The sequence below is a fragment of the Pristiophorus japonicus genome, chromosome 4, assembly GCF_044704955.1.
Source record: "Pristiophorus japonicus isolate sPriJap1 chromosome 4, sPriJap1.hap1, whole genome shotgun sequence".
NCBI lineage: Eukaryota > Metazoa > Chordata > Chondrichthyes > Pristiophoridae > Pristiophorus > Pristiophorus japonicus.
Genome location: NC_091980.1, coordinates 95,817,071 through 95,844,110, shown reverse-complemented (window position 1 = coordinate 95,844,110; position 27,040 = coordinate 95,817,071). Strand labels below are relative to the sequence as shown.

Below are 27,040 nucleotides of genomic sequence, written 5' to 3'. Positions count from 1 at the left end.
AATTAAAAACCAATGCGTATAAGGTGGCCAAGGATAGTGGGAAAATAGAAGATTGGGAAAATTTTAAACGACAGCAAAGAATGACTAAAAAAGCAATAAAGAAAGGAAAGATAGATTACGAAGGTAAACTTGCGCAAAACATAAAAACGGATAGTAAAAGCTTTTACAGATATATAAAACGGAAAAGAGTGACTAAAGTAAATGTTGGTCCCTTAGAAGATGAGAAGGGGGATTTAATAATGGGAAATGTGGAAATGGCTGAGGCCTTAAACAATTATTTTGCTTCGGTCTTCACAGTGGAAGACACAAAAACCATGCCAAAACTTTCTGGTCACAGGAATGTGGGAAGGGAGGACTTGAGACAATCACTATCACTAGGGGGGTAGTGCTAGACAGGCTAATGGGACTGAAGGTAGACCTGATGAAATGCATCCCAGGGTATTAAAAGAGATGGCAGAAGTTATAGCAGATGCATTCGTTATAATCTACCAAAATTCTCTGGACTCTGGGGAGGTACCAGCGGATTGGAAAGCAGCTAATGTAACGCCTCTGTTTAAAAAAGGGGGCAGACAAAAGGCAAGTAACTATAGGCCGGTTAGTTTAACATCTGTAGTGGGGAAAATGCTTGAAACTATCATTAAGGAAGAAATAGCGGGACATCTAGATAGGAATAGTGCAATCAAGCAGACGCAGCATGGATTCATGAAGGGGAAATCATGTGTAACTAATTTACTGGAATTCTTTGAGGATATAATGAGCATGGTAGATAGAGGTGTACCGATGGATGTGGTGTATTTCGATTTTCAAAAGGCATTCGATAAGGTGCCACACAAAAGGTTACTGCAGAAGATAAAGGTACGCGGAGTCAGAGGAAATGTATTAGCATGGATAGAGAATTGGCTGGCGAACAGAAAGCAGAGAGTCGGGATAAATGGGTCCTTTTCGGGTTGGAAATCGGTGGTTAGTGGTGTGCCACAGAGATCGGTGCTGGGACCACAACTGTTTACAATATACATAGATGACCTGGAAGAGGGGACCGAGTGTAGTGTAACAAAATTTGCAGATGACACAAAGATTAGTGGGAAAGCGGGTTGTGTGGAGGACACAGAAGGGCTGCAAAGAGATTTAGATAGGTTAAGCGAATGGGCAGATGGAATACAATGTTGGAAAGTGTGAGGTCATCCACCTTGGAAAAAAAAACAATAAAAGGGAATATTATTTGAATGGGGAGAAATTACAACATGCTGTGGTGCAGAGGGACCTGGGGGTCCTTGTGCATGAATCCCAAAAAGTTAGTTTGCAGGTGCAGCAGGCAATCAGGAAGGCAAATGGAATGTTGGCCTTCATTGCGAGAGGGATGGAGTACAAAAGCAGGGAGGTCCTTCTGCAACTGTAGAGGGTATTGGTGAGGCACTGCGTGCAGTTTTGGTCACCTTACTTAAGGAAGGATTATACTAGCTTTGGAGGGGGTACAGAGACGATTCACGAGGCTGATTCCGGAGATGAGGGTGTTACCTTATGATGATAGATTGAGTAGACTGGGTCTTTACTCATTGGAGTTCAGAAGGATGAGGGGTGATCTTATAGAAACATTTAAAATCATGAAAGGGATAGACAAGGTCGAGGCAACGAGGTTGTTTCCACTGGTCGTGGAGACTAGAATTAGGGGGCACAGCCTCAAAATATGGGGGAGCCAATTTAAAACCGAGTTGAGAAGGAATTTCTTCTCCCAGAGGGTTGTGAATTTGTGGAATTCTCTACCCAAGGAAGCAGTTGAGGCTAGCTAATTGAATGTATTCAAGTCACAGATAGATAGATTTTTAACCAATAAGGGAATTAAGGGTTACGGAGAGCGGGCGGGTAAGTGGAGCTGAATCCACGGCCAGAGCAGCCATGATCTTGTTAAATGGCGGAGTAGGCTCGAGGGGCTAGATGGCCTACTCCTGTTCCTAATTCTTATGTTCTTCTGATCTTATATCTTTTCCCGCATCACGTACGGCACTGCTCTAGCCTTGTGGTGTGGTGGCCTGGCGTCTGGGTTTATGTGAATCACTACCTTGGCCCCCATGAAAGTGCCGATGCCGATTTGAAATAATGAGTCAAATTTGTCCAGGACCTGTGAGCATGATACTCGCTCCACAGAAGAAATTGCATTGACATCGCCCCATTTGCAGTTCATGACAACAAGCCAACTCCTCCCCAGTAGTGCGGGACCGTCCCCCGGGACAATCCAGAGTGGCAACCTGTTCTCCGAATCTTTGTGGGTCATGACTACCGTGGCGCTGCCTAGCACCGGAATGATCTCCTTTGTATATGTCTGTAGCTGTGCGTTAATCGGCAATAATTTTGGCCTCCTGGCCTTGGTCACCCACAACCTTTTGAACTGTTTGATACTCATCAGGGACTGGCTGGCCCCCATGTCTAGCTCCATTAATACTGGGATGCCATTGAGGAGCACTTTCATCATTATCGGTGGCGTTCTGGAATATGAACTGTATAAGTGCTCCACATGAACTCGCTGAACTTCAACTTCCAGCGATTTCCCCCAGTATTCATTTGGCCTCGTAGTGCTTACATCGGGCCCGTCCTCCTCGTACATCAACCTGGATGCAGGCTTCCTGCACATACGTGCCAAGTGACCGCTGACATTGCACTTTCTGCAGGTCTATTGATGATATCTGCAAGCTCTGGTTGGGTGTTTGCCTCCACACCTCCAGCATGAGCTGGAGGCCCCGTTGTTGGAAACAAAAGGTCCATTACCAGTCAATCATCTCTGACTGTCTCTGTAATTGTCCTTAAGCGCACCATTAACAGGTGTTGATGGCCCCATTACTAGCCGCATTGTCCCTTGCGATGGCATGAATCGCCGTTCAGCTAGCCATTGTCTCTGTTGAATTCCCCCTTTGGGTTCGACTACATGCTGGGGCATGTCCGATTGCCCTTGTCTGCCTAGAGAACTGGGTTAACAATGTTGACTCCCTGGTCGTTTGCCGCATTTGAGCCAAGATTTTTGCCATACATCATTCTGGTCTCTTCCTCCCCTGAGATAAATATCTGGGATATCAGAGCTGCCGCTTCCAAGGTCAAGTCTTCAGTCTCAATCAGTTTCCTGAAAACCCCAGTGTGCCCGATGCCCTCAATAAAAAAATCTCACAGCATCTCCACTCTGTATGCATCTGGGAACTTACATAGGCTCGCCAGTCGCCGGAGATCTGCCACGAAGTCTGGAACATTCTGCTCTTCTCGCCGCCGGTGCGTGTAAAACTAGTGTCTCGCCATGTGCATGCTGCTTGCTGGTTTAAGGTGTTCCCCGATCAACTTACTGAGCTCGTCGAACGTCTTGTCTGCTGGCCTCTCTGGCGCTAGAAGGTCCTTCAGCAGGGAGTACATTCTGGATCCACAAACCGTCAGGAGATGAGCCCTACGTTTGTCGGCCGAATCCTGTCCCAACCATTCCTTCGTGATAAAACTTTGCTGTAGTCTCTCAATAAAGTTGTCCCAATCATCACCAACACAGTGCTGCTAGTGGACATGTTCGCGTGGTTTAAATCCCAGTTTCTCGTCGCCAATGATATGTCCTTGCTATACAGTATAAATGCACACGAGGCACATACTTGAGAGAAGGTCACTCTGTGACCAGTTACCTTTATTACCAAGACCTCAAGTGATGAAGGTGGGTGGAGCTTCCCCTTTTATACCTGAAAGTCCAGGTTAGGAGTGTCTCCTACAAGTTCACCCCTTGTGGTCAATGTTCTCAAGGTGTACAACTTAGGTCAGCTTATACATGGGTTACAATGATAGTTGAATACATGACATTAATCACAGGGCACCAGCAGCTGAATCTCATCTGGTGCTCAGCTGGTTAAGGATGGGCCATGCAGATCCAGAAAGGGCCTGTAGATCATACATATTGCAGCCATAGTGCACAGTGATGGAGAGAGTGCCTATCGAGTTCGGTGCCAAATGAAAAGCTCTGTCCTGGATGGTGTCGAGCTTCATGGATGTTGTTGCAGCTGCACCCATCCATCCAAGTAGTGACTATTCCATCACACTTTCCCCAGGAGTTGCTCCTTTTTTTTGGAACAACTTGATTTTTCTGGACTATCTTTTTAGTTGCAATTCTGGCCATTTAATTTGCGCCAGTGTAAGTGAGTTAGTTAGGTTATTTTTTGTTCAGTTTTTTTTTCAAAAGGGGGCATTTCCCGCCACTTACCCCTGTTTTAGGCATTTGGCCACCAAATAGTTGCTCCAAACTAACTTAGGCCAGTGTATGTTGCCACTTCTGTCCGCACAGATAAACCTTACCTAGAGTTAAGGAATCGGCAAGAGTAATTACATTTAAAGCACCACCAAGCACCAAACAAAGCACAAAAAGTAATAAGCAATTAATTAACAAATAAAATAGAAGGAGCCCTGCACCTAAAGCACCAAGACCAAAGTAATATCAATAAATAACAAATAAAAAAATTAGAAGGAACCCTGCACTTAAAGCACCAAAATCAATCAGTAAATAACAAATAAAAAATAGAAGTCCTACTTTATTCGGCCAGGGCTAGGGATGCCTGCTTCGGGCCCCTCCCACATAGCCTGCAGCGCGCGTTTGCAGAAATGGCCTGCAGGAGCTACTGCACATGCGCGCAGACACTAGCACGCATGTGCAGAGGTCCCGGCACTGTTTTCAGCACCGGGACCTGGCTCCGCCCCCAATCCATTGGGCCACGCTGTGCCATGACCGAGGAGAGGCTGGGGAGCAGTCAGAATATGGATGTCTTTTTTCGGCGTGCTTGGAGGCGGACAAAAGCAGTGCACTGCGGGTGAGGGCGCCAGAAAAACAGGTTAGGGAAACTCTAGCCCATAATCTTTGTAGATGAGAGAGAGGCTTTGAGGGGTCAGGAGGTGAGCTATTTGTTGCAGAGTCACTTGTCACAACGTACCCAACCTTTATCTTGCTCTTGTAGACACAGTGTGATTTGGTTGCTCGAGTTCAGCTCTGGTCACTGATGACTGTGAAGATGTTGATGGTGGTGAAGTTTGCGACGGTGATGCTGTTGAAGTTCAAGGAGAGATAGTAGGCTCTCTCTTGTTTGAGACTTATGTGGTGCAAATGTTACATGTCAATTGTCAGTCTAAGCCTGAATGTTATCCAGGTACTAATTTCACCTGTTATGACTCCTTTGGGAGCTTGGAAGGTATAACTGGCATTCAAGTTCAGGTTAATGGCTACTTTCACGTCAACCATTAGGGCTGTCCTTCTGCTTGACTTGCTTCATGTCACCATGGGCCAAATAGGAAACTTGGTGACCACACCCTTACTCAGCCTGAACACTGCTGTTCTTTGAGATCCACTTAGCTGCAGATGTATCTCATTCTGATATAGCTGGTTAGTAAAATATAGATTTTTTTCTGCATCCTAAATGTTGTCTCCTCCATTTGCTTAACCATTATCCAATACATCAAAATTGATACAACATCCATTTATTGCTATTAACTAGTTTGAACTGTGTAAAAGAAGGCACTATATTTCACCAACTGTTCACAAACTCTAACCAGATATAACTGTAAGTAATAACAACCTTTAGTAATTTATATCCTGACCAAATGTACATGCATTTCTCTCCTCCTGGTTTCAGTAGTTACTAACAATAAGTTAACAAGCCCTTCACAAGGTTTTTGCCTTTAATTGCTTTAGCTATGGGCGGAATGCTGGAACTGCTGAGACATTGATGTTAAGGTAAATTTATGATAACAAAAAGCAATCCTCAATAGTTTCCTCACTTCTCCAATTTCAATACACCTTACTCAAATGAGCAAAAATACAGCCCTATTTTCCATAAATGTGAGATCATTTCAAATAGTAGTAATAGGAACATATTGAACAGCCCCATTGTGAAGTCATGCTTTGTGACAAAATAGAATTCACCTTTGAAAATAATCTTATTTTTTCACATCACAAAGAATGACATCACAACCATACATCTTTTGTTATTTAACAATAGTATTTATTTCTGATTGTCACAGACTTGTCTGGACTACCGACTTGGATGGCAGTGAAATTATAATTTGCATCCCTGTAATTAAATCTTTCAGTGCTACTTTCAAAATGAAATTGAAGCCTGGGTGTATTTTCAATTTTTTGTATCTTGACAGATTTCACGTTTTAATGTCAGTGAGAACTACTGTGGTGCTTTTGGAGTATTTTAAACTTCTGGATGTTCATGACAGCGATACTTTAAATGGTAAGATGAAGGTTTCTGGGAGGAAAATTAACTCCAGTATTGAATATGTTCAGGAGTAGAAGAATAATTGAGCGATGTTCCGACAGAGTTCTCTTAAACTGGCTTAAGCTTGGCTCAGTTGGCAGCATTATTGCCTTTGAGAAAGAAGTTGTGGGTTCAAAACCCACTATGGAGTGAAGCATGTAATCTAGACTGCCACTTTAGCACAGTATTGAGGAAGTGTTGCATTGTCAGAGGTACAGGCTGGGATTATGCTCCCAGTGGCAGTATCAGGGCAGATAGGACTTCTGCCTATATTGCACCAACTGTTCACAAACTCTAACCAGATATAACTGTAAGTAAATAACTATCTTTTTAAATTTATATCCTGAAAAAATTGTCATGTATTTCTCTCCACCTGGTTTCAATGGTCACTAACAATAAGGTAATAAGCTCTTAACAAGGTTTTTGACTATGTCGGGGTTCATTCAATATGCACAGCAGCTCCCAGCAAGATACTCACTTCCAAGAGGCAACTCGCCATTGCCCAGCGGTAATGTGATTGTAAATGCATGAATTCATCATTAAAGTTTTATTTCTAAGGATTATTCCTAAAGTACAAACTCTTATCTTTGAGAAGGATGGATTTGTTATAAATTAATTTCAAACACCTTATATAGCACTCTGCCACAATTTTCATGGGATAAAGCTTGGCATGAGTTATGCCTTATTGTGTTGTTCACGAACACTAGTGTTTCTGCTATAAATCAACCTCACAGCCTGTGAAAGATTAAACTCAATATATATAATACTAATTTAGATTGTGTCTTCATTCCTTGCCGAGGATATTTCTGTACTACACGTGTAAGACTGTAGGTCCTCTCCATGAATTGCCAATTCTCTCTATCCACCATTGAGGTTGGGGGAAGGGAACAACACTTGGTTGTGATAGATAATGGAGATTTCATTGCATAGAAATGAGAGATTTACAAACCAGAAATATTTTCACATACTTCACACAACATTTTATTGCTCCTCATAATTGTCTTACAGACGTTCAATTTTTTCACTTTCTTCGATGTGTCACGGACATGAGCATATGGCACATAAAGAAGACTTTCAATATGTTCGATTGGAAAGCCTCTGGAGAGATTGGATTTGACGAGTTTTACATGATGATTTGCATCATAATTGCCTACAAGGTATGAATGTAACTTGGATAATTTAGAAAATATTTTCCAAACACTAAGTCTCCTGAACTACCCACCTGCACCCCTTCCTCCCTTCCCTCCCCGCCACTCCCAGCCCCCCCCAAGGTACAGAGCCAAAATACTGAAGGAAATTGGTACTATAAAAATACCCTCTTGAGAAACTGAGTAACTACAAGCATGACCATCAGGAAGACAGCCTCGGCACACTGTTCCCAAAACAGCTAGACCTAGAAATTGGTTCATGCCTAACATGAACTGCTACCCTGAAACTGATGAACAAGAGGCTGCAGCTGGCATGCTGGGGATGCCAGCCATACTCCATCAGGTAGTGCACAGGTTGCAAAAAAAAGATGATGGGCTAGATTTTACACTTTTGTGCTTATCGCCCAAAAATGGGTGTTGTTTCCGGCGTGGGCAGTAAAAATGGGTTTTCAGATCGTCGGCTTCTCATCCATTCTCAAAGCTCCTAGTCTCCATTTTTGAAATTGGGCGTTACCGCGAGCTATAGGAAATGGGCGGTAGCATTAAATCTCGCTGAACCGCTGCCGTAAAGTGTCACCGCCCTTAGCAACGGCATGGCAACGCTTGGTTCCCACAATTCAGGAGGTCAAGGGTCATCATGACATGCGCAGAAGAGGAGACAGAAAGAGAGGCAGCTGAGAGGGACTGAAGGCATGTGTGGGTGTGGTGTGGCTGCTTTGGGAGGAAGGAGGGAGACTTTAGAGCTTTACAGCAAATAGGGAAATAAAACTTAGCTGTTACCAACCACATATTTGCCCAAATTTGGCCTATAATGGAGGGAGAGGAGGAGGCATTACAGCACGCTGTGGAGACTGATGCTGGCGAGAGCAGTGAGGTGGGAGAGGAGCACATTGGAGGGTGCAAAAGAGCGAGGAGCTTCTTGGACGAGGCAAATGCCTTCCTCCTGCAGGAGGTTGAGTTACGCTGGGGTGATTTGACACAGGGAGGGCGTGGGAAACCCACCCCAAAGGCCTCACAGAAGATATGGACCGAGATAGCAGAGGTGGTCTCGTCGATGACCAACGAGGTGCGTGAGGGCAACCAATGCCGCAAACGATGGAACAACCTTGTGGGATTCGCAAGAGTAAGTATTTCATTTATTTATATGTATTTATGTATTTATATAATTTGATTTGTAACAGTCATGATTGACTATCATCAGATGTGAGGTCTTTCACTTTTACCGGGAATATTTTACTCAAAGCCTGCGGTCACGCTGCATGTCTTTAGGTAAAGAATGATAATAATCATAATAATCATGATTACATCTGTCGGTATCAGTCTCTGTGACAGTACCGAGCAATGATATCACGCAATGATCTCAGGCCATGTCATCCTGTCACCTTATACAGAAGAAGCTATCGACGATGAGGTCCGTGCAGAGGCGAACGGGTGGGGGTCACCAGTCCCCAGTGACATCACAGAGATGGAGGAGCGGGTGCTCGCACTCGTGGGGAAGCACACCCGGTCAGTCACGCAAGCATCTGCAGACCCTGAAGTGATGCCACGTGAGTAAAGTTTACACCATTGCGTGATGTAAAGTCAATAGATGCCACACCCACTCGTATCTGAACAATCATATATGATAGATGATTTCTAAAATTGTGCGAGAAATAATGCTGCCCTAATGAAAATCATTGCAATGCAAATGTGTTGACGGTCATGAAATGTGATGTCTGTGATGATTTTGATAGCGGTGGTGCTTTTGTCATGCATATGCTGTGCGTAGCGCTGGACTCACCTTGTGACCCTAGCATCCCCTTCTCCTCCAATAACCTCATTTGTGTTTTGCAGCTCAGCCAGCAGCAAGACCCCAGGCAAGACCACAGAGGCCAGAAGGGGATGCAGGGCCCGACTCTATGGACGATCCTACATCTGGTGCTGAGGAGCTCTGATTCTCGCCCGTCAATCCGCTGGGTCTGTTCTCCACGGATGAGAGCATGGACTTCGAGAAACCTGCATCGCCACGTTCCAGCAGCCATTCCTCCCCAAGACCATCTAGTGGTCCTCTGGTCATTCCCGCCTCCCCTCTGGAGGTACCGGCCCCAAGCACCTCATCACAGGGCACCCCATTTGTCCCAAGGACGGCGCCGACCCCGCGGAGGCCTCATGTACGCGGCAGGTCTGGTCCACGAGCACCACATGAGAGCAGAGAGATGGTATAGTTGTCCAGGAGGACTGTAGACATTGGTGACCAGCTCATCGAAGCATTGAACATAAGAACATAAGAATTAGGAACAGGAGTAGGCCATCTAGCCCCTCGAGCCCCTCTTCAATAAGATCATGGCTGATCTGGTCGTGGACTCAGCTCCACTTACCCGCCCTCTCCCCGTAACCCTTAATTCCCTTATTGCTTAAAAATCTATCTATCTTTGACTTGAAAACATTCAATGAGCCAGCCTCAACTGCTTCCTTGGGCAGAGAATTCCACAGATTCACATCCCTCTGGGAGAAGAAATTCTTTCTCAACTCGGTTTTAAATTGGCTCCTCCGTATTTTGAGGCTGTGCCCCCTAGTTCTAGTCTCCCCCACCAATGGAAACAACCTCTCTGCCTCTACCTTGTCTATCCCTTTCATGATTTTAAATGTTTCTATAAGATCACCTCTCATTCTTCTGAATTCCAAGGAGTAAAGACCCAGTCTACTCAATCTATCATCATAAGGTAACCCCCTCATTTCTCGAATCAGCCTAGTGAATCGTCTCTGTACCCCTTCTAAAGCTAGTATATCCTTCCTTAAGTAAGGTGACCAAAACTGCATGCAGTACTCCAGGTGCGGCCTTACCAGTACCTTATACAGTTGCAGCAACACCTCCCAGCTTTTGTACTCCATCCCTTTCGCAATGAAGGCCAACATTCCATTTGCCTTCCTGATTACCTGCTGCACCTGCAAACTATCATTTTGGGATTCATGCACAAGGACCCCCAGGTCCCTCTGCACCACAGCATGTTGTAATTTCTCCCCATTCAAATAATATTCCCTTTTACTGTTTTTTTTCCCAAGGTGGATGACCTCACACTTTCCGACATGGTATTCCATCTGCCAAACCTTAGCCCATTCGCTTAACCTATCCAAATCTCCTTGCAGCCTCTCTGAGTCCTCTACACAACCCGCTTTCCCACTAATCTTAGTGTCATCTGCAAATTTTGTTGCACTACACTCTGTCCCCTCTTCTAGGTCATCGATGTATATTGTAAACAGTTGTGGTCCCAGTACTGTTCCCTGTCGCACACCACGAACCACTGATTTCCAACCGGAAAAGGACCCATTTATCCCGACTCTCTGCTTTCTGTTCGCCAGCCAATTCTCTATCCATGCTAATACATTTTCTCTGACTCCGCGTACCTTTATCTTCTGCAGTAACCTTTTGTGTGGCACCTTATCGAATGCCTTTTGGAAATCTAAATACACCACATCCATTGGTACACCTCTATCCACCATGCTCGTTATATCCTCAAAGAATTCCAGTAAGTTAGTTAAACATGATTTCCCTTTCATGAATCCATGCTGCGTCTTCTTGATTGCACTATTCCTATCTAGATGTCCCGCTATTTCTTCCTTAATTATAGTTTCAAGCATTTTCCCCACTACAGATGTTAAACTAACCGGCCTATAGTTACCTGCCTTTTGCCTGCCCCCTTTTTTAAACAGAGGTGTTACATTAGCTGCTCTCCAATCCGCTGGTACCTCCCCAGAGTCCAGAGAATTTTGGTAGATTATAACAAATGCATCTGCTATAACTTCTGCCATCTCTTTTAATACCCTGGGATGCATTTCATCAGGACCAGGGGACTTGTCTACCTTCAGTCCCATTAGTCTGTGCAGCACTACTTCCCTAGTGATAGTGATCATCTCAAGGTCCTCCCTTCCCACATTCCTATGACCAGCAATTTTGGCATGGTTTTTTGTCTTCCACTGTGAAGACGGAAGCAAAATAATTGTTTAAGGTCTCAGCCATTTCCACATTTCCCATTATTAAATCCCCCTTTTCATCTTCTAAGGGACCAACATTTACTTTAGTCACTCTTTTCCGTTTTATATATCTGTAAAAGCTTTTACTATCTGTTTTTATGTTTTGCGCAAGTTTACCTTCGTAATCTATCTTCCCTTTCTTTATTGCTTTTTTAGTCATTCTTTGCTGTTGCTTAAAATTTTCCCAATCCTCTAGTTTCCCACTAACCTTGGCCACCTTATACGCATTGGTCTTTGATTTGATACTTTCCTTTATTTCCTTGGTTATCCACGGCTGGTTATCTCTTCTCTTGCCGCCCTTCTTTTTCACTGGAATATATTTTTGTTGCGCATTATGAAAGAGCTCCTTAAAAGTCCTCCACTGTTCCTCAATTGTGCCACCGTTTAGTCCTTGTTTCCAGTCTACTTTAGCCAACTCTGCCCTCATCCCACTGTAGTCCCCTTTGTTTAAGCATAGTACGCTCGTTTCTGACACAACTTCCTCATCCTCAATCTGTATTACAAATTCAACCATATTGTGATCACTCATTCCGAGAGGATCTTTTACGAGGAGATCGTTTATTTTTCCTGTCTCGTTACACAGGACCAGATCCAAAATGGCTTGCTCCCTTGTGGGCTCTGTTACATACTGTTCTAAGAAACAATCCCGTATGCATTCTATGAATTCCTCCTCCAGGCTACCCCCTGCGATTTGATTTGACCAATCGATATGTAAGTTAAAATCCCCCATAACTACTGCCGTTCCTTTTTCACATGCCTCCATTATTCCCTTGATTATTGCCCGCCCCACCATGAAGTTATTATTTGGGGGCCTATAAACTATGCCGACCAGTGACTTTTTCCCCTTACTATCTCTAATCTCCACCCACAATGATTCAACATTTTGTTCATTGGAGCCAATATCATCCCTCACAACTGCCCTGATATCATCCTTTATTAACAGAGCTACCCCACCTCCTTTCCCTTCTTGCCTATCTTTCTGAATCGTCAGATACCCCTGTATGTTTAATTCCCAGTCTTGGCCACCTTGCAACCATGTTTCTGTAATGGCCACCAAATCATACCCATTTGTAATGATTTGTGCCGTCAACTCATTTACTTTATTTCTAATGCTGCGTGCATTTAGTTAGAGTGTTTTCATCCTAGTTTTTAAACCATGATTTTTAGTTTTTACCCCTCCTGCAGCCCTTTTATATTCAGTGGCCCTTTTTGTTTCTTGCCTTTGGTTTCTCTGCCCTCCACTTTTACTCATCTCTTTTCTGTCTTTTGTTTTTGTCTCCTTTTTGTTTCCCTCTGTCTCCCTGTATTGGTTCCCATCCCCCTGCCATATTAGTTTAACTCCTCACCAACAGCACTAGCAAACACTCCCCCTAGGACATTGGTTCCGTTCCTGCCCAAGTGCAGACCGTCCGGTTTGTACTGGTCCAACCTCCCCCAGAACCTCTTCCAATGCCCCACGAATTTGAATCCCTCCCTGCTGCACCACTGCTCAAGCCACGTATTCATCTGTGCTATCCTGCGATTCCTACTCTGACTAGCATGTGGCACTGGTAGCAATCCCGAGATTACTACTTTTGAGGTCCTACTTTTTAATTTAACTCCTAACTCCTTAAATTAGTCTCGTAGGACCTTATCCCTTTTTTTTACCTATGTCGTTGGTACCAATGTGCACCACGACAACTGGCTGTTCTCCCTCCCTTTTCAGAATGTCCTGCACTCGCTCGGAGACATCCTTGACCCTTGCACCAGGGAGGCAACATACCATCCTGGAGTCTCGATTGCGGCCGCAGAAACGCCTATCTATTCCCCTTATGATTGAATCCCCTATCACTATCGCTCTCCCACTCTTTTTTATGCCCTCCTGTACAACAGAGCCAGCCACGGTGCCATGAACCTGGCTGCTGTTGCTCTCCCCTAATGAGTCATCTCCCTCAACAGCACTCAAAACAGTGTATCTGTTTTGCAGGGGGATGACCAGATGGGACCCCTGCACTACCTTCTTTGTACTACTCTTCCTGCTGGTCTTCCACTCCCTAGCTGGCTGTGGATCCTTCTCATGCGGTAAGACCAACTCACTACACGTGCCACTTATGTCATTCTCAGCATCGTGGATGCTCCAGAGTGAATCCACCCTCAGCTCCAATTCCGCAATGCGGTCCATCAGGAGATGGAGGCGGATACACTTCTTACACACGTAGTCGTCAGGGACACCGGAAGCGTCCCTGAGTTCCCACATGGCACAGGAGGAGCATATCACGTGACCGAGCTCTCCTGCCATGCCTTAACCCTTAGATACCCTTAAATTGGTAATAACAATGTTACAGTTTACTTACTGATATAAAAAGAAAAAGAAAAGCTACTCACCAATCACCAGCCAATCACTTACCCCATTGGCTGTGACGTCACCTTTTGATTCCTTTCTACTTCTTTTTTGCTTTCTCTCCCGCTGTAGTTGCACCGGTACGCCTTTTATAGGCCGCTCCGACGCTGCTCCCACCTCTCGCCAACTGCCGCTGACTCTCGAGCTCCCGCTGGGCCTTTTATAGGCCGCTCTGACGCTGCTCCCACCTCTCGCCAACTGCCGCTGACTCTCGAGCTTGGGGGGCATATCCCTACAGCTGGCCATCAGGACTGAGTACATTCCACGGATAGCGGAGGCCCTGGATGCAATAGCCAGGAACACTGCTGGCACAGGCCTCCCAGTGGTCCCAGAGCGCAGCACTCCAACCCTCGGTTCCACCCCACACTGCAAACGACAGATGAGAGCAAGGAGCAAGATCCTGCTTCTGCATCAGAGAATGTTGCCCCCTCGGCACCCCCCCACTCCTGTACCCATCCAACCACCGTCTCTGCCTTCTTCCCCCAATGAGGCACCGCCTGAGGAGCTCCTCGACCATATGCCGTGGAGCGAGGAGGGGAAGGGGTTGAGGTGGGGCGAAGAAGGGGAGGGGGGAAGGAAAGTGAGGTGCATGTCCGCAAGTGATGGCTGTGTTATATCTCCATCTGGGTGTATGCAATCTGTTGTAATATATGGGGGGAGAGGACCACCCTCCTGCTTTGTATTTGTATTCTATGTTGCTGGACATGTTGTTCATTTGATTGATGTCAATGGTGGACAAAGTGGGGTGGCGATGGGAGTTGGGTGTTTTTGCCTGTGATACTTATGATTTCAGACCAGTGTTGGTATAAATTGTTTTTTATTGAACATAACCTTGTTACGCATTGTCTCAGATAGCTGGACCATTACACACTGGTGATTCCTTAACATGAAAGGGTTAAATAAAACTTAACTTCAATCAACGTAAACTTTAACTGGCACCAAGATGATGGGTACCATTGATGTCTGAGCTGCACACATACAGCAGTGTGTCAGCATTGTCACTCACAGCAACATTCTTTCAGGCAAATAATTCAGATATCAGCTCTTCACGTAAGAGTCTTGCAGCTATGTAGCCACCACGGGCCCTTTCCTGTGGTCTGGAGGGAGTCATGGGCATGGTTGCATAGCCAACCTGATTGTCTGGCCCTAGGCCAGCGTCCAGCCCCTCATTGTCCTCTTCCTCTCTTTCCTGAGGTAGAGCATCAGTCCCTTCTGACAATTCTTGGCCCCTCCAGATAGCCAGATTGTGTAGCATGGACACACAACCACGAATTTACCTACTTGCTCAGGGTTGCATTGTAGCTCCCCTCCTGAGTGATCCAGACATCTGGACCACATTGCGTGTGTCTCTGTGGCTCTGGTTGTATCGCTTCTCCGCCTTGGTGTTGGTGTCATGCAGGGGGGGTCATCAGCCAGGTGGCTAGGCCATATCGGTTATCACCAAGCATGCAGCATTGTCCTTGTGGCTGACTCTTAAAGATGTCAGAGACAGCGCTCTCACGCAGGATGTGAGCCTCATCAAAGGTGCCCGGACATTTGGCATTCACTGCCATGATGATCTGGTTGTGGTCGACAACTAGTTGGACCTTCAGGGAATGAAATCCTTGTCTGTTACGAAAATGCTCCGGGTCCTGAGAAGGAGGCCGCATGGCACTGTGAGTGTACTGTATAGCTCCTTGCACCCTGTCAGTCTGAGTCTCCATGGTCAAGGGGAAGCTGATAAAGTTCATCCTTCTCGTGCACAGGGCCTCCATGATCTGTCTAACGCAGCGATGGGCTGCATGGTGAGACAGAAGGCAAATCTCGACCGCGGAGCCCTGAAAGGAACCGGCAGCGTAGAAAGACAGTGCCGCGGTGACCTTGACCTTGACCGACTCTGATGTCCTGATGGCAGGCTGCATATGTGGCCTAATGAGATCACATATTTCATTGATCACCATTTTGTGGAGGCGCAGTCTCCGAAGGCAGGTGTGGTCGGAGCTCTTTTCCCTATAAGTGCGGGGTGTGTATGGCCTGGCCCTCCTCTTCATTCTTGCACGTCTTAAATTGGGGACATAATGATGTGCATTACACATTGAGCCATCTGCACTCTGCAGCATCTGCATATTAATCGATGCAGACTGAGAAATGGCTGGTCCCATTGCAATGAACGTACAATAGCGATTGATCAGAAGCAATAATTTCCTCACTAAAATACACCTACAGTAAACCCCCAATAGTCCAGAATCTGAAAATATGTGTGTTGAGATGGTCACTTCACCTGCGAAGAACTCCAGAGTCAATGCACACTTCCCCGAAGTTGAAGCAGCCTTTTGAATGAAGTGACCTGCGATTTAAAAAATGGCAGCCACACCACTGGCTTTAGTTCAGAACAGTTCCACTTTTTCTGGGCATTTTATTTTGCGAGCGATATTGTGGACGATATGTGTGCGAGGTGGTGAAAGTGACGATGGCCGATCTCCTAGGTGTTAGTTTTCCCATATGTGCTCTTTACGACAAAAAAAAATGGGTGGGCGGTATTATTGAATCTCGGCGTTAATTCCGTGCGGAAAGTAATGTTGGCCGATATTATGGGCGTTGATTTCACCCATTCTGATGATTCCGCCTAAAAAAAGTGGGCAGGCAGTATTATTTTTTCCCAGCGTTACGCACATTGGGAAAGTAACGCCCAGCAATAAGTTGCTGAAAAATGCCCGTCAGTTTCAATTTTGTGGCTAAATGGACAATATATGGGCGTTATATGTCATTTCAGCGGTAAAGTGGATGTTAAGTAGGCGTTAAGCATGCAAAAAACGAGGAAAGTCTAGCCTGATGATTGGCTAGCAGGTACACTGACACTGAGCTTGATGTGATTCTGGGGTGGGGTGTTTAAACGAAACTGGGGGTGGGGGGGTGCTGAGTTGTGCCCAGCAGCGATTCACAGTTTTAATGTGGAGACTGGAATGCTCCAATTAAATGGAATTAAAATGACACCAAGTGATATCATAATGCCTCCTGTGTCAAGGATTCTGTCTATCCCCAAGACTGTTCATGAAAACTGGGCATTAGAGGTTGCAGGGCTGCCCTTTCGGATTTGAAGATCTATGAAGGGGCAGCTAGTAGCTTTAAAAGAAATAGTAGCCACTCTGTTGTCAAAAGCATCAAATTAAGATGTGTGGGAAAGGAGGGAGGGGGGGCAGTGGGTGGCAGGAGGTGGAGGTGAGGTTCAACTTTGGCGGGGTCATAAAACTGCCGGTAATGTATTGACCACCACCTAATTTTTCTTTCCATTGACTTCAGTCGCCAAAGTTGAATTTCACCACCAGACACCAGAAATCAATTTCCAAGTGTTTAAATAATATAGCTTTTACTCATTTGGTTCCCACTACAGATACTCCTGGCTATTGTTATATATGTATGTAAACCTCACCAATACTTAAGACTTGCCACAAGGGGGCACACCTGTGGGAGATCTAAGGAACACCTGTGCACCCTGGGGCAAGCAGGTATAAAAGGTGAACCACCATGCTGCTTCTCCACTCTGGAGTCACATTAAAGAGACCATGGTGGCAACAGTTTGAGCTTACAATACAGTCTGGTGGATTTATTATGAACATAACAAATTGGCGACGAGTAACGGATCACAAACTTTCACGTGGTAATGGCTGCCATTGGTATTCTTGAGAGATTTGTTGAGCGTGATGATTGAGAAGCTTTTGTTGAGCGTCTCGACCTGTACTTCGTGGCCAATGAACTGGACAAGGCTGAGACGGTGATCAAGCGCAGGGCAATTCTCCTCACCGTATGTGGGTCTTCGATATATGGCCTCCTCAAAAATCTGCTGGCACCGGTCAAACCAATGGACAAGACTTACGCAGAGCTGTGTACGCTGGTTCAGGAACACCTCAAGCCAAAGGAGAGCATCTTAACGGCCAGGTATCGCTGTTACACGCACCATCGCTCCGAGAGCCAGAACGTGGCGAGTTTTGTCGCCTTGCAGGACAGTTCAAATTTGCGGGATCTTTCGGGGAAATATTGCGAGACTTTTTTGTGCTTGGAATCGGCCATGAGGTCATTCTTTGCAAACTGCGGTCTGCTGAATCCCTAGATCTGAGCAAGGCCATCACGATAGCCCAAGCCTTCATATCCACGAGCGATAACACAAAACAGATATCTTCACAGAATCGAAGCTCACTGACAAAGTACTTGTAGCAAGTGATGTGTTATCACACGGGGTTGGGCGTGTTGTACAGCAAGCCAAAGTAGCGGGCGAACCCCAACCAGTTATATACGTATCTAACAAAGTATTCGTAGCAAGTGATGTGTTACCACACGGGGTCGGGCGTGTTGTGCAGCAAGCCAAAGTAGCAGGCGAGCCCCAACCGGTTGTACATGTATCCAGTAAGTTAACCAAGACAGTAGCCTGGGTTCACGGGATAAAAGAGACGTACCATAGAGTGTCCCAATATTTGCTCGAGTCAGACAAGCTGCCCGTCCCACATTTTTGGGAGAACAGAGGCACCATTATCGATGCTTTGTTTCGAGAATGTCTAACACTGTCTGTGCACTGTAACATGATCCACCACGGTCCAGGCACTGAGAATGGCGCTAATGCCTGCAGACCTACTCGTTGTTGTGGAAGTGCTAGAAAGTGAGGGGTCAACCATAATGGCGCTCCAGTTTAGGACCTGGACCAGCCAGGATCCCACGTTACCGCCTGCCAACGGTGAAATGCTAGACGGGATGTTGCTTATCCGTTGCAAAGACGAAATGCTCATCCCATCAGATTGCCCCCTATGAGGCAACCCTGCAACATTGCAAAGAAAACAGGGTGGCTACACACAGTCAGTGGTCTGGGGCCTCCATACCATGGCCCAGGATTCACAGGGACCACGAGGCCTCCTGCCACTACTGAAAGTCTCAAGGCCATATCGGCCATCCTGGGCTTGCCAGACCTTAGGGTCAGCGACAATAGTCTGGAGTGGGCAGCCCAAATCATAAAGCCAAGCACCGCACGTGTCACGGTAGACTCCCTACAAACCCGACCATCCCGGGTGCTACGCCGTCACCAGATAGAATCACTCAGGACCGAGCCTTCTGTATGTTATCAGCAGAGAATGCAGCATGATCGCACGGCTCCTCCACGCGACAACAGAATAAATGGATGTAGACCATGTTCAGGGCCCCAGATGGGCTGCTAGCACTGTATTAGCCAAAGAGGGGAATGGAGTGTTTGTGATGAAAATGGAGTGTTTGTTGTGAAATCCTGTACTGGCCAAACACAGAAAGCATTTGGACCAGACCAAACTGCGAACTACAGATAACCAGGAACCACTGTGAAAGGACCTAGCCTCCAGTGACTCACTAACACAATCAACCTCGCCATCAACCATGAGGATAAACCCATTATGCCCGACAGTGCGATCAGACCAGCTGCGCGGCTGCGCAATAACGATCCGACCAACTCACCCATGCCAGGACTTCAACTCAGGCGATCAATCCGGGGATGCAGGGCGCCAGGTCGCCTCAACTTGCAAATAACTTGTACATTAGACTTTGAGCGGGGAGTGATGTTATGTATGTATGTAAACCTCACCAATATGTAAGACTTGCCTCTAGGGGGCACACTTGTGAGAGACTTAAGGCTCACCTTTGCACCCTGGGCAAGCAGGTATCAAAAGTGATTCACCATGCTACTTCCCCACTCTGGAGTCTGAACAAAGAGACCAAGGTCACAACAGTTTGAGCTTACAATACAGTCTGGTGGATTTATTCTAAACATAACAGCTATGATACCTCATCAGCTTGGGGAAGTGGGAACAGAACAGTTTAAGTTGGGGACCTTTCAACAAACACGGTTAATGCTGCTCCTCATTTGCGAATATAAAACATATTTCTGTAAGGTGGAACACTTTACTACTGCAAAGTTCAATCATTTAGTAAGGCAGCAAGGACAAGGAAAAGTTGCCCTTTGAAGGCAAGCACCTTAAAATACCAGTTGAGGTTTGGATGATATTCCAAAGATCTATCAGTAGAGCTATTGGAGCTCATTAAGAATAATATGATCATCTCCATGTGGGGAAATTTTATTGAAGACGATCAGATTCTATTGTAAGATGATGCTAGCCAGCTACTAAAACCAAACTGTTCACTCAGATCATGAGGAACAACTGCAGTGTGCTTCACATTGGTCAATTATAATAGATTCTCACATATCTCATTTATGCTCTAATCCAGAGCTGGAACCTGCATCTAAGCATTCGGAGGCACAACGTTCTGTTCACAAGATTATCCTGCTTATACCTCAGGGGTGTTTTTGCCCACAAGAGAAAAACACAGGTGCAATATTATAAAAACATGCCAATGTTAGTCTTCTCCCTCTGTCCAACTTTAATTGTCCTCATCTGAATGCATACTTCTTGTCTTACCATTTTGACGTTAAAAAATGGCACATGTGCCATTAATGGCCTTTAACTGCTTTTGTTATGACAAGAGGAGATTGTGAGGCTAGAGTAACAAGCTTTACCTACAACATTTTTGAGTCAGAAGACCACATTACTGAGGTGTGGCTGCAGCACCATGCATATTTCTTCCAATGCTTCTTTATTTAAGCATCTCCTCCTTAAGCACAGCCCCTCATATATAACGTAAAAGGGGCTGAGCGGTCTGTAAACTGTAATAGAAGGGTAAAATCAAGTGGGTCTAAGGCAACTTTGGAGCAGCCTCATATGGTGTATGGTCCCTCAAACTTTCTTCCCTCAGCTGCTGTTCAGCCTCCATCATTAGAGAAAGGAGAGGAATGCCCAGAGTTAACTTCATGATTAGGGGTCAGTGACATGAAGTCAAATAGAAATTGTTGGTGCCAGATCATACTCAAGGCAGTTTATAGAAGTGCTGCTGTTCTGCTCAAAAAAAAATGTAATCGTTCCAGTAACTCCAGCGATCATCTAAAATATTGAGGAATTCTGAAGCAGCCTAAACAGTGACTTCCACTCAAATCTACTAATAATAGCACTCAAGGCTGCTTTAAATGTGCTAAGTCCTGACTCTAATGTACTGACTTACACGAGACACATGCTGAAGTCAAGGTCACTCAGGACCTGCACCTTTAATTCCAGCTCTCCAGTGCCGCACTTGCCTGAGACCTCCCTTTACATACCTCAGTGGAACAGGTATAGAGTGTCTCCTGCAAGTGCACCCCTGGCGGTAAGGTATGCTTATTGTTATAGGTCATATCCAGTTACAGTCATGTATAGCATGGTAAGATACAGTTATACACAGTAATGTGAGATACATGACATCACCCTCCCCCAAAGTCTTATTGCCTTTATAGATTCAGTCTCTCAGGTGGTCTGCGTTCTCGCGTGGAGCGTCTTAGTTGTCGTTCAGTTGTTTGCCTTGGTGCCTGTGTTTCATTCGGTATGATTGCTGGTATCGTGCCTGGGCTGTCTGTTTTCTTCGGTGTGATTGCTGGTATCTCGCCTGGGCTGTCTGTTGAGACTGCCCTTTCCTCATGTTGTTCCACCTGTCTGTCCACCAGGTGTGGTGTGAGTTTCACATTGTAGTCTGCCTCTGGTTCTTCAGTGTTATCAGTGAATCTACTTTTTACTTGCTCTACATGCCTCCGGCATGTTTGGCCTTTGTCCATTTGTACAACCAGTAACCTGTTTCCCTCTTTGTCTGTTACTGTCCCTGCAAGCCATTTGGGACCCCGGCCATAGTTTAGCACAAACACTTTGTCCCATATCTCATTCCCCCCCCCTCGAATTTCGGTCATGGAATTCTGTTGGCTTTTGACACTTAGCCTCAACAATTTCATGCATGTCTGGGAGGATTAACGAGAGCCTGGTCTTTAAGGTTCGTTTCATCAATAGTTGCGCAGGGGGAACCCCAGTCAATGAATGCGGACGAGATCTGTATGCCAGCAGCAGTCGCGACAGGCGGCTCTGCAGCATGAGACCTTGGATTCTGAGCATGCCTTGTTTAATGATCTGAACTGCTCGCTCCGCCTGGCCATTGGAGGCCGGCTTGAAAGGTGCCGTCTTCACGTGATTTATACCGTGATCAACTATAAAATCATGAAATTCTGCGCTGGTGAAGCACGGACCATTATCACTGACCAATATGTCAGGAATTCCGTGCATTGCAAACATGGTTCTAAGGCTCTCCACAATGGTGGAAGTGGTGCTCGAGTTTAAAATGGTGCACTCGATCAATTTTGAAAATGCATCAACGACTACGAGGAACATTTTGCCCATGAATGGGCCCGCATAGTCTACATGCACTCGCGACCACAGTTTGGTGGGCCAGGGCCAGAGGCTTAAGGGGGCCTCCCTGGGGGCATTACTGAGTTGGGCACAAATGGGGCACCGAAGGACACAGAGCTCCAAGTCCACATCAATTCCAGGCCACCAGACATGAGATCTGGCTATGGCCTTCATAAGGACGATCCCCGGGTGCTCGCGATGGAGCTCCCGGACAAACGCCTCCCTGCCTCGTAAGGGCATATCTACTCGGCTGCCCCACATCAGGAAGTCTGCCTGTAGTGAGAGTTCATGCATGCGCCTATGGAAGAGTTTGACCTCCTCGGGGCAGGCATTGTGAGCCTCTGCCCAGTCACCAGTTAAAACGCATCTTTTAACTAGAGATAACGTGGGGTCGCTGGTCGTCCAGGCTCTGATTTGACGAGCCGTCATGGGTGAACCTGTGGATTCAAAGGCATTGATTGCCTTGACCATCTCACAGTCCTGTTCGTCGGACACTTCTGTGGTCGCCAGGGGTAGCCTACTAAGCGCGTCGGCACAGTTTTCTGTGCCTGGTCTGTGCCTTATCGTGTAGTCGTAAGCCGCCAGCATGAGTGCCCACCGCTGAATGCGCGCCGAGGCATTGGCGTTGATTGCCTTGCACTCGGATAATAGGGACGTGAGGGGTTTGTGGTCGGTTTCTAACACAAACTTGGCCCCGAAAAGGTATTGGTGCATCTTTTTGACACCGTACGCGCACACGAGCGCCTCCTTCTCAACCATACCGTACCTGCGCTCCGCACGCGAAAGTGACCTGGAGGCATAAGCAACGGGCTGCAATTTACCCGCATCATTGACGTGCTGTAAAAATCACCCGACCCCGTACGCTGACGCATCACACGTAAGGACTAACTTTTTACCTGGGTCAAACACTCTTGGAACATAGAAGGTTGCGTGCCTTATTGAAGGCGTGTTCTTGGGCGTCCCCCCAAAACCAATCGCACCCCTTTCTGAGTAGCACGTGGAGAGGCTCCAGCAGTGTGCTCAAGTTCTGCATAAAGTTCCCAAAGTAGTTGAGTAGCCCGAGAAAGGCGCGCAGTTTCAAAACATTCCGGAGCCTGGGTGCCAGGCGAATCCTTTCGGTTTTGGATTCGGTTGGGCGGATTCCATCAGTGGCAATCCTTCTGCCCAAAAATCCAACCTCAGGCGCGAGAAACAGACACTTGGATTTCTTAACTCTTAGGCCTACCCAATCCAATCGACTTAGTACTTCCTCAAGATTGCGTAGATGAGAGTCGGTGTCCCTGCCCGTGATGAGTATGTCATCTTGAAACACAACCGTCCCCGGAATGGATTTGAGCAGACTCTCCATCTTGCGCTGGAATATAGCAGCTGCCAACCTGATGCCGAATGGGCATCGATTGTACATAAAAAGGCCTCGATGTGTGTTGATGGTGGTGAGTAGCTTAGACTCTTCGGTCAGTTCTTGCGTCATATACGCAGATGTGAGGTCAAGTTTCGAGAAACGTGTCAATTAGGTCCTCCGCTCTGGGCAGCGGGTATTGGTCCTGTAGGGAGACTTTGTTTATGGTAGATTTGTAATCCCCACAGATTCGCACGGATCCATCAGGCTTCATGACGGGGATGATGGGGCTTGCCCAGTCGCTGAATTCCACAGAAGAAATTATGCCTTCCTGCAGAAGCTGGTCCAGTTCATTTTCAATCTTTTCCCTCATCTCATAAGGCACAGCTCTAGCCTTTTGATGGACCGGTCTGGCATTCTGTGTGATGTAGATTCTAACTTTAGCCCTGGCTGAAAGAGATGTTCAAAACGGCTTAGAACTGTTGAGCAGGAGGTCCGCTCCTCTGACGACATGGCGTGAACATCATCCCATTTCCAATTAAGTTCTGCTAGCCAGCTTCGTCCCAACAGGGCTGGGAGATCCCCGGGGACAATCCACAGGGAAAGTCTGTTCACCATCCCTTTGTGTGTGACCGAGAGCATGGCGCTGCCAAGGACTGGGATGATTTCATTAGTATAGGTTCTTAGTTTGGTTTTGATCTTTGTGAGTTTTGGTCTGTTGCTTTTGTGCGGTCACAGCTGTTCAAATTGTTGAACGCTCATGAGGGATTGACTGGCTCCCATGTCCAGTTCCATGTTGACGGGTATCCCGTTGAGTAGAACCCTCATCATAATTGGAGGCGCCTTGGTGTAAGAACAGTGGACATTGATCGTGTTAACTCGCTGTACCTCGGCGTCCCGTGCACTGTTCCAACTGTCTTCTGGTCCGCTTTCCGACCCTTCTGATTCGTATACCAGCCGAGCTGCTGTTTTTCTGCACATGCGAGCCAGATGCCCTGTGTAGTTGCAGTTTCTGCAAACGGCATGTTGAAATTGACACACCCTGGTTGAGTGCCTTCCCCCACATCTCCAACACAGACTGTTTCCATTGTTTCCGAAGGATGAGCTGCGTCTGACTGATCTCCCTTGAGCTTCTCTCAATCTGTTGTTGATTGCTCGCATTGTGGGTTGATGAGGTGTGATCGGCCGTTCATGTGGCCCTTGATTTTGATGGCTTCTGGCGCCACTGTCTGCTGTTGAAGGCCTACTCTCTGTGTCTGTGTGTGGGGGTAGCAGTTTGTTTCACAATATGAACCCGTTGTTCCGATGCCTCGTTGGTTGTCGTACCCAAAGTATAGATCAGCCTCGTTTCTTCTTCGCCTGCCAAGAACACCTGTGCGACCAGTGCTGCTTCCTCTAGAGTCAAGTTCTTAGCTCTATAAGCTTTCGGAATATGCCTGCATGGCCTATTCCTTCAATAAAAAAGTCTCTCAGTACTTCTCTCTTTAGTTCATCGGGGAACTCACATGAACTAGCCAGCCTCTGAAGTTCCGCCATGAAGTCGGGTATGCTTTGGCCCACACAGCGTCTGTAGTTGTAGAACCTTTGTCTGGCCATGTGTAGGCTGCTCGCTGGCTTCAGGTGGCCTCTCACCAGTGTGCTCAACTCCTCAAACGACTTGCTTGCTGGTTTCTCGCATGCCAGCAGGTCTTTCATTAAAGCGTATGTTTTCGAGCCACAGCTGGTCAAGAGATGGGCTCTTCTCTTGTCTGCCTTATCGTCGCCCAGCCAGTCTTTGGTCACAAAGCTTTGCTGGAGCCTTTCTATAAAGTCATCCCAATTGTCTCCAGCATTGTATTTCTCATCTGAGCTGTTGGTAGCCATTCTGTGGATTCTGTGATCCAGTAACTCATCGCCACTGTTAAGTCCTGACTCAAATGTACTGACTTGCACGAGACACATGCTGAAGTCAAGGTCACTCAGGACCTGCACCTTTAATTCCAGCTCTCCAGTCCTGCACTTGCCTGAGACCTCCCTTTATATACCTCAGTGGGACAGGTATGGAGTGTCTCCTGCAAGTGCACCCCTGGTGGTAAGGTATGCTTATTGTTACAGGTCATATCCAGTTACAGTCATGTATAGCATGGTAAGATACAGTTATATACAGTAATGTGAAATACATGACAAAACGGGTATGAGATAAATCAGGTGCAGTACGGGGAGAAATGATAGGATTCTTGATAAATGTCATGATCCTTTCATTGCGGGTTGGGAGTTTTTTTTTAACCTACTTCAACTAAAATGTTTAGTCTGCTGCAAAAGGTATGGAAAACTGACTTTTGACACCTGCCCTATTCCCCTCTGTTCCCCAACCAGATTTAAATTGTAAAATTCCTGGGTTACATTGATTACAATTGAAAAACAGAACCCAAATTATCCTTCAATGTATTCATTTTGTGGTGACATGGATCCAATTGTGAACAAAACCAGCTAACTGGTGAGATAAGAATGACTTTCATGTCATCAGAACCATAGACTGATTTTCAGAAAACTGTACCCATTATATTAACTCATTATATTCTCTTTCATCAGTGAAATTCTATTGTAAAGACTTGTTTTGGTTTAACATTGCTCTGAAATGCAGCTCTGCAAGACTAAGTAGGGTTTAATGTCAAATTACTACATGTTTCTGGTAATTTTTGCATTTACACAAAAGTACTCTTGGTTTTATATGTTACAGGATAAAATGGAGCAGCAGTTTCTTTATCGTCATTCTCGCTCTATCTTTGACCTAATTGACATGGATGGGGGCCATACCATCACTCCAGCAGAATTTTATGCTGCAGGATTTCTCTTCAACATCAAAGGACGTGCTTTTTTGCAGATGTTTCAGGATTATAGTGGAAGTGGTGGCGAGGTAAGATGTCAAAATTGTGGCAGTGAACTTCCCTTTCTCCCAATTTGTTCCCCATCTGTCCTGAAAACAATAATGACTCTTGCTGCATAAGGGTTCCATGGGGTCATGTGTCACTTCAGTACCTCAGCTCGGTGGGCATGTTTCATGCTTTTAGCTCAGTGAGTGTCAGCAGGCTATGAACCAAGAGGAACTTTACAGCCAAGCCTAATCCTGTCCTCACCAGATATCTAGGCACACTTTTAAGCTGGATGATGATTACAAGTGCGACCCCCTGACTGTTAGTTCCCTTCTTAAAATGAGGAGGAGCCAACTGAGGCCAACTATAGTGTCCTACTTCTGACCAAGAAAAGGCAATGCAAAATCTGGGATTTCTTGGGCCTGGTGTATTTATCCATGTAACAATTAGGAAACCTATTTTTCATACTTGTATGACTTAATTTTACATTCATTAGAATTTTGCTAACCATGAAGATAAAGGATGCGAATGGAAATTTCAATTTGTAATTCCAATTGTTAAACCTTCTGAATAAGATTACCAAGTTATGTTGAACTGTTGTCAGTTTTTAAGAACATAAGAAATAGGAGCAGGAGTAGGCCATATGGCCCGTTTGAGTCTGGTCTGCCATTTAATAAGTTCATGGCTGAACTTTGACCTCAACTCCACTTTTCCACCCTCTCCCCAAATCCCTTGATTCCCTTAGTGCCCAAAATCTATCAATCTCACTCTTGAATATATTCATCGACTGAACATCTACAGCCC

General features: G+C 46.0%; 1 protein-coding gene across 1 annotated transcript; it reads left to right on the top strand.

Annotated features, from left to right (window-relative positions):
• Positions 1-6,100: 6,100 nt before the first annotated feature.
• LOC139262467 (EF-hand calcium-binding domain-containing protein 9-like) lies at positions 6,101-26,810 on the top strand. The gene is made up of 4 exons (XM_070877653.1): positions 6,101-6,236; positions 7,269-7,417; positions 26,104-26,280; positions 26,733-26,810. Exons 1-4 carry the CDS (start codon positions 6,101-6,103, stop codon positions 26,808-26,810), a joined length of 540 nt encoding a protein of 179 aa, XP_070733754.1.
• The last annotated feature ends 230 nt before the right edge of the window (positions 26,811-27,040 follow it).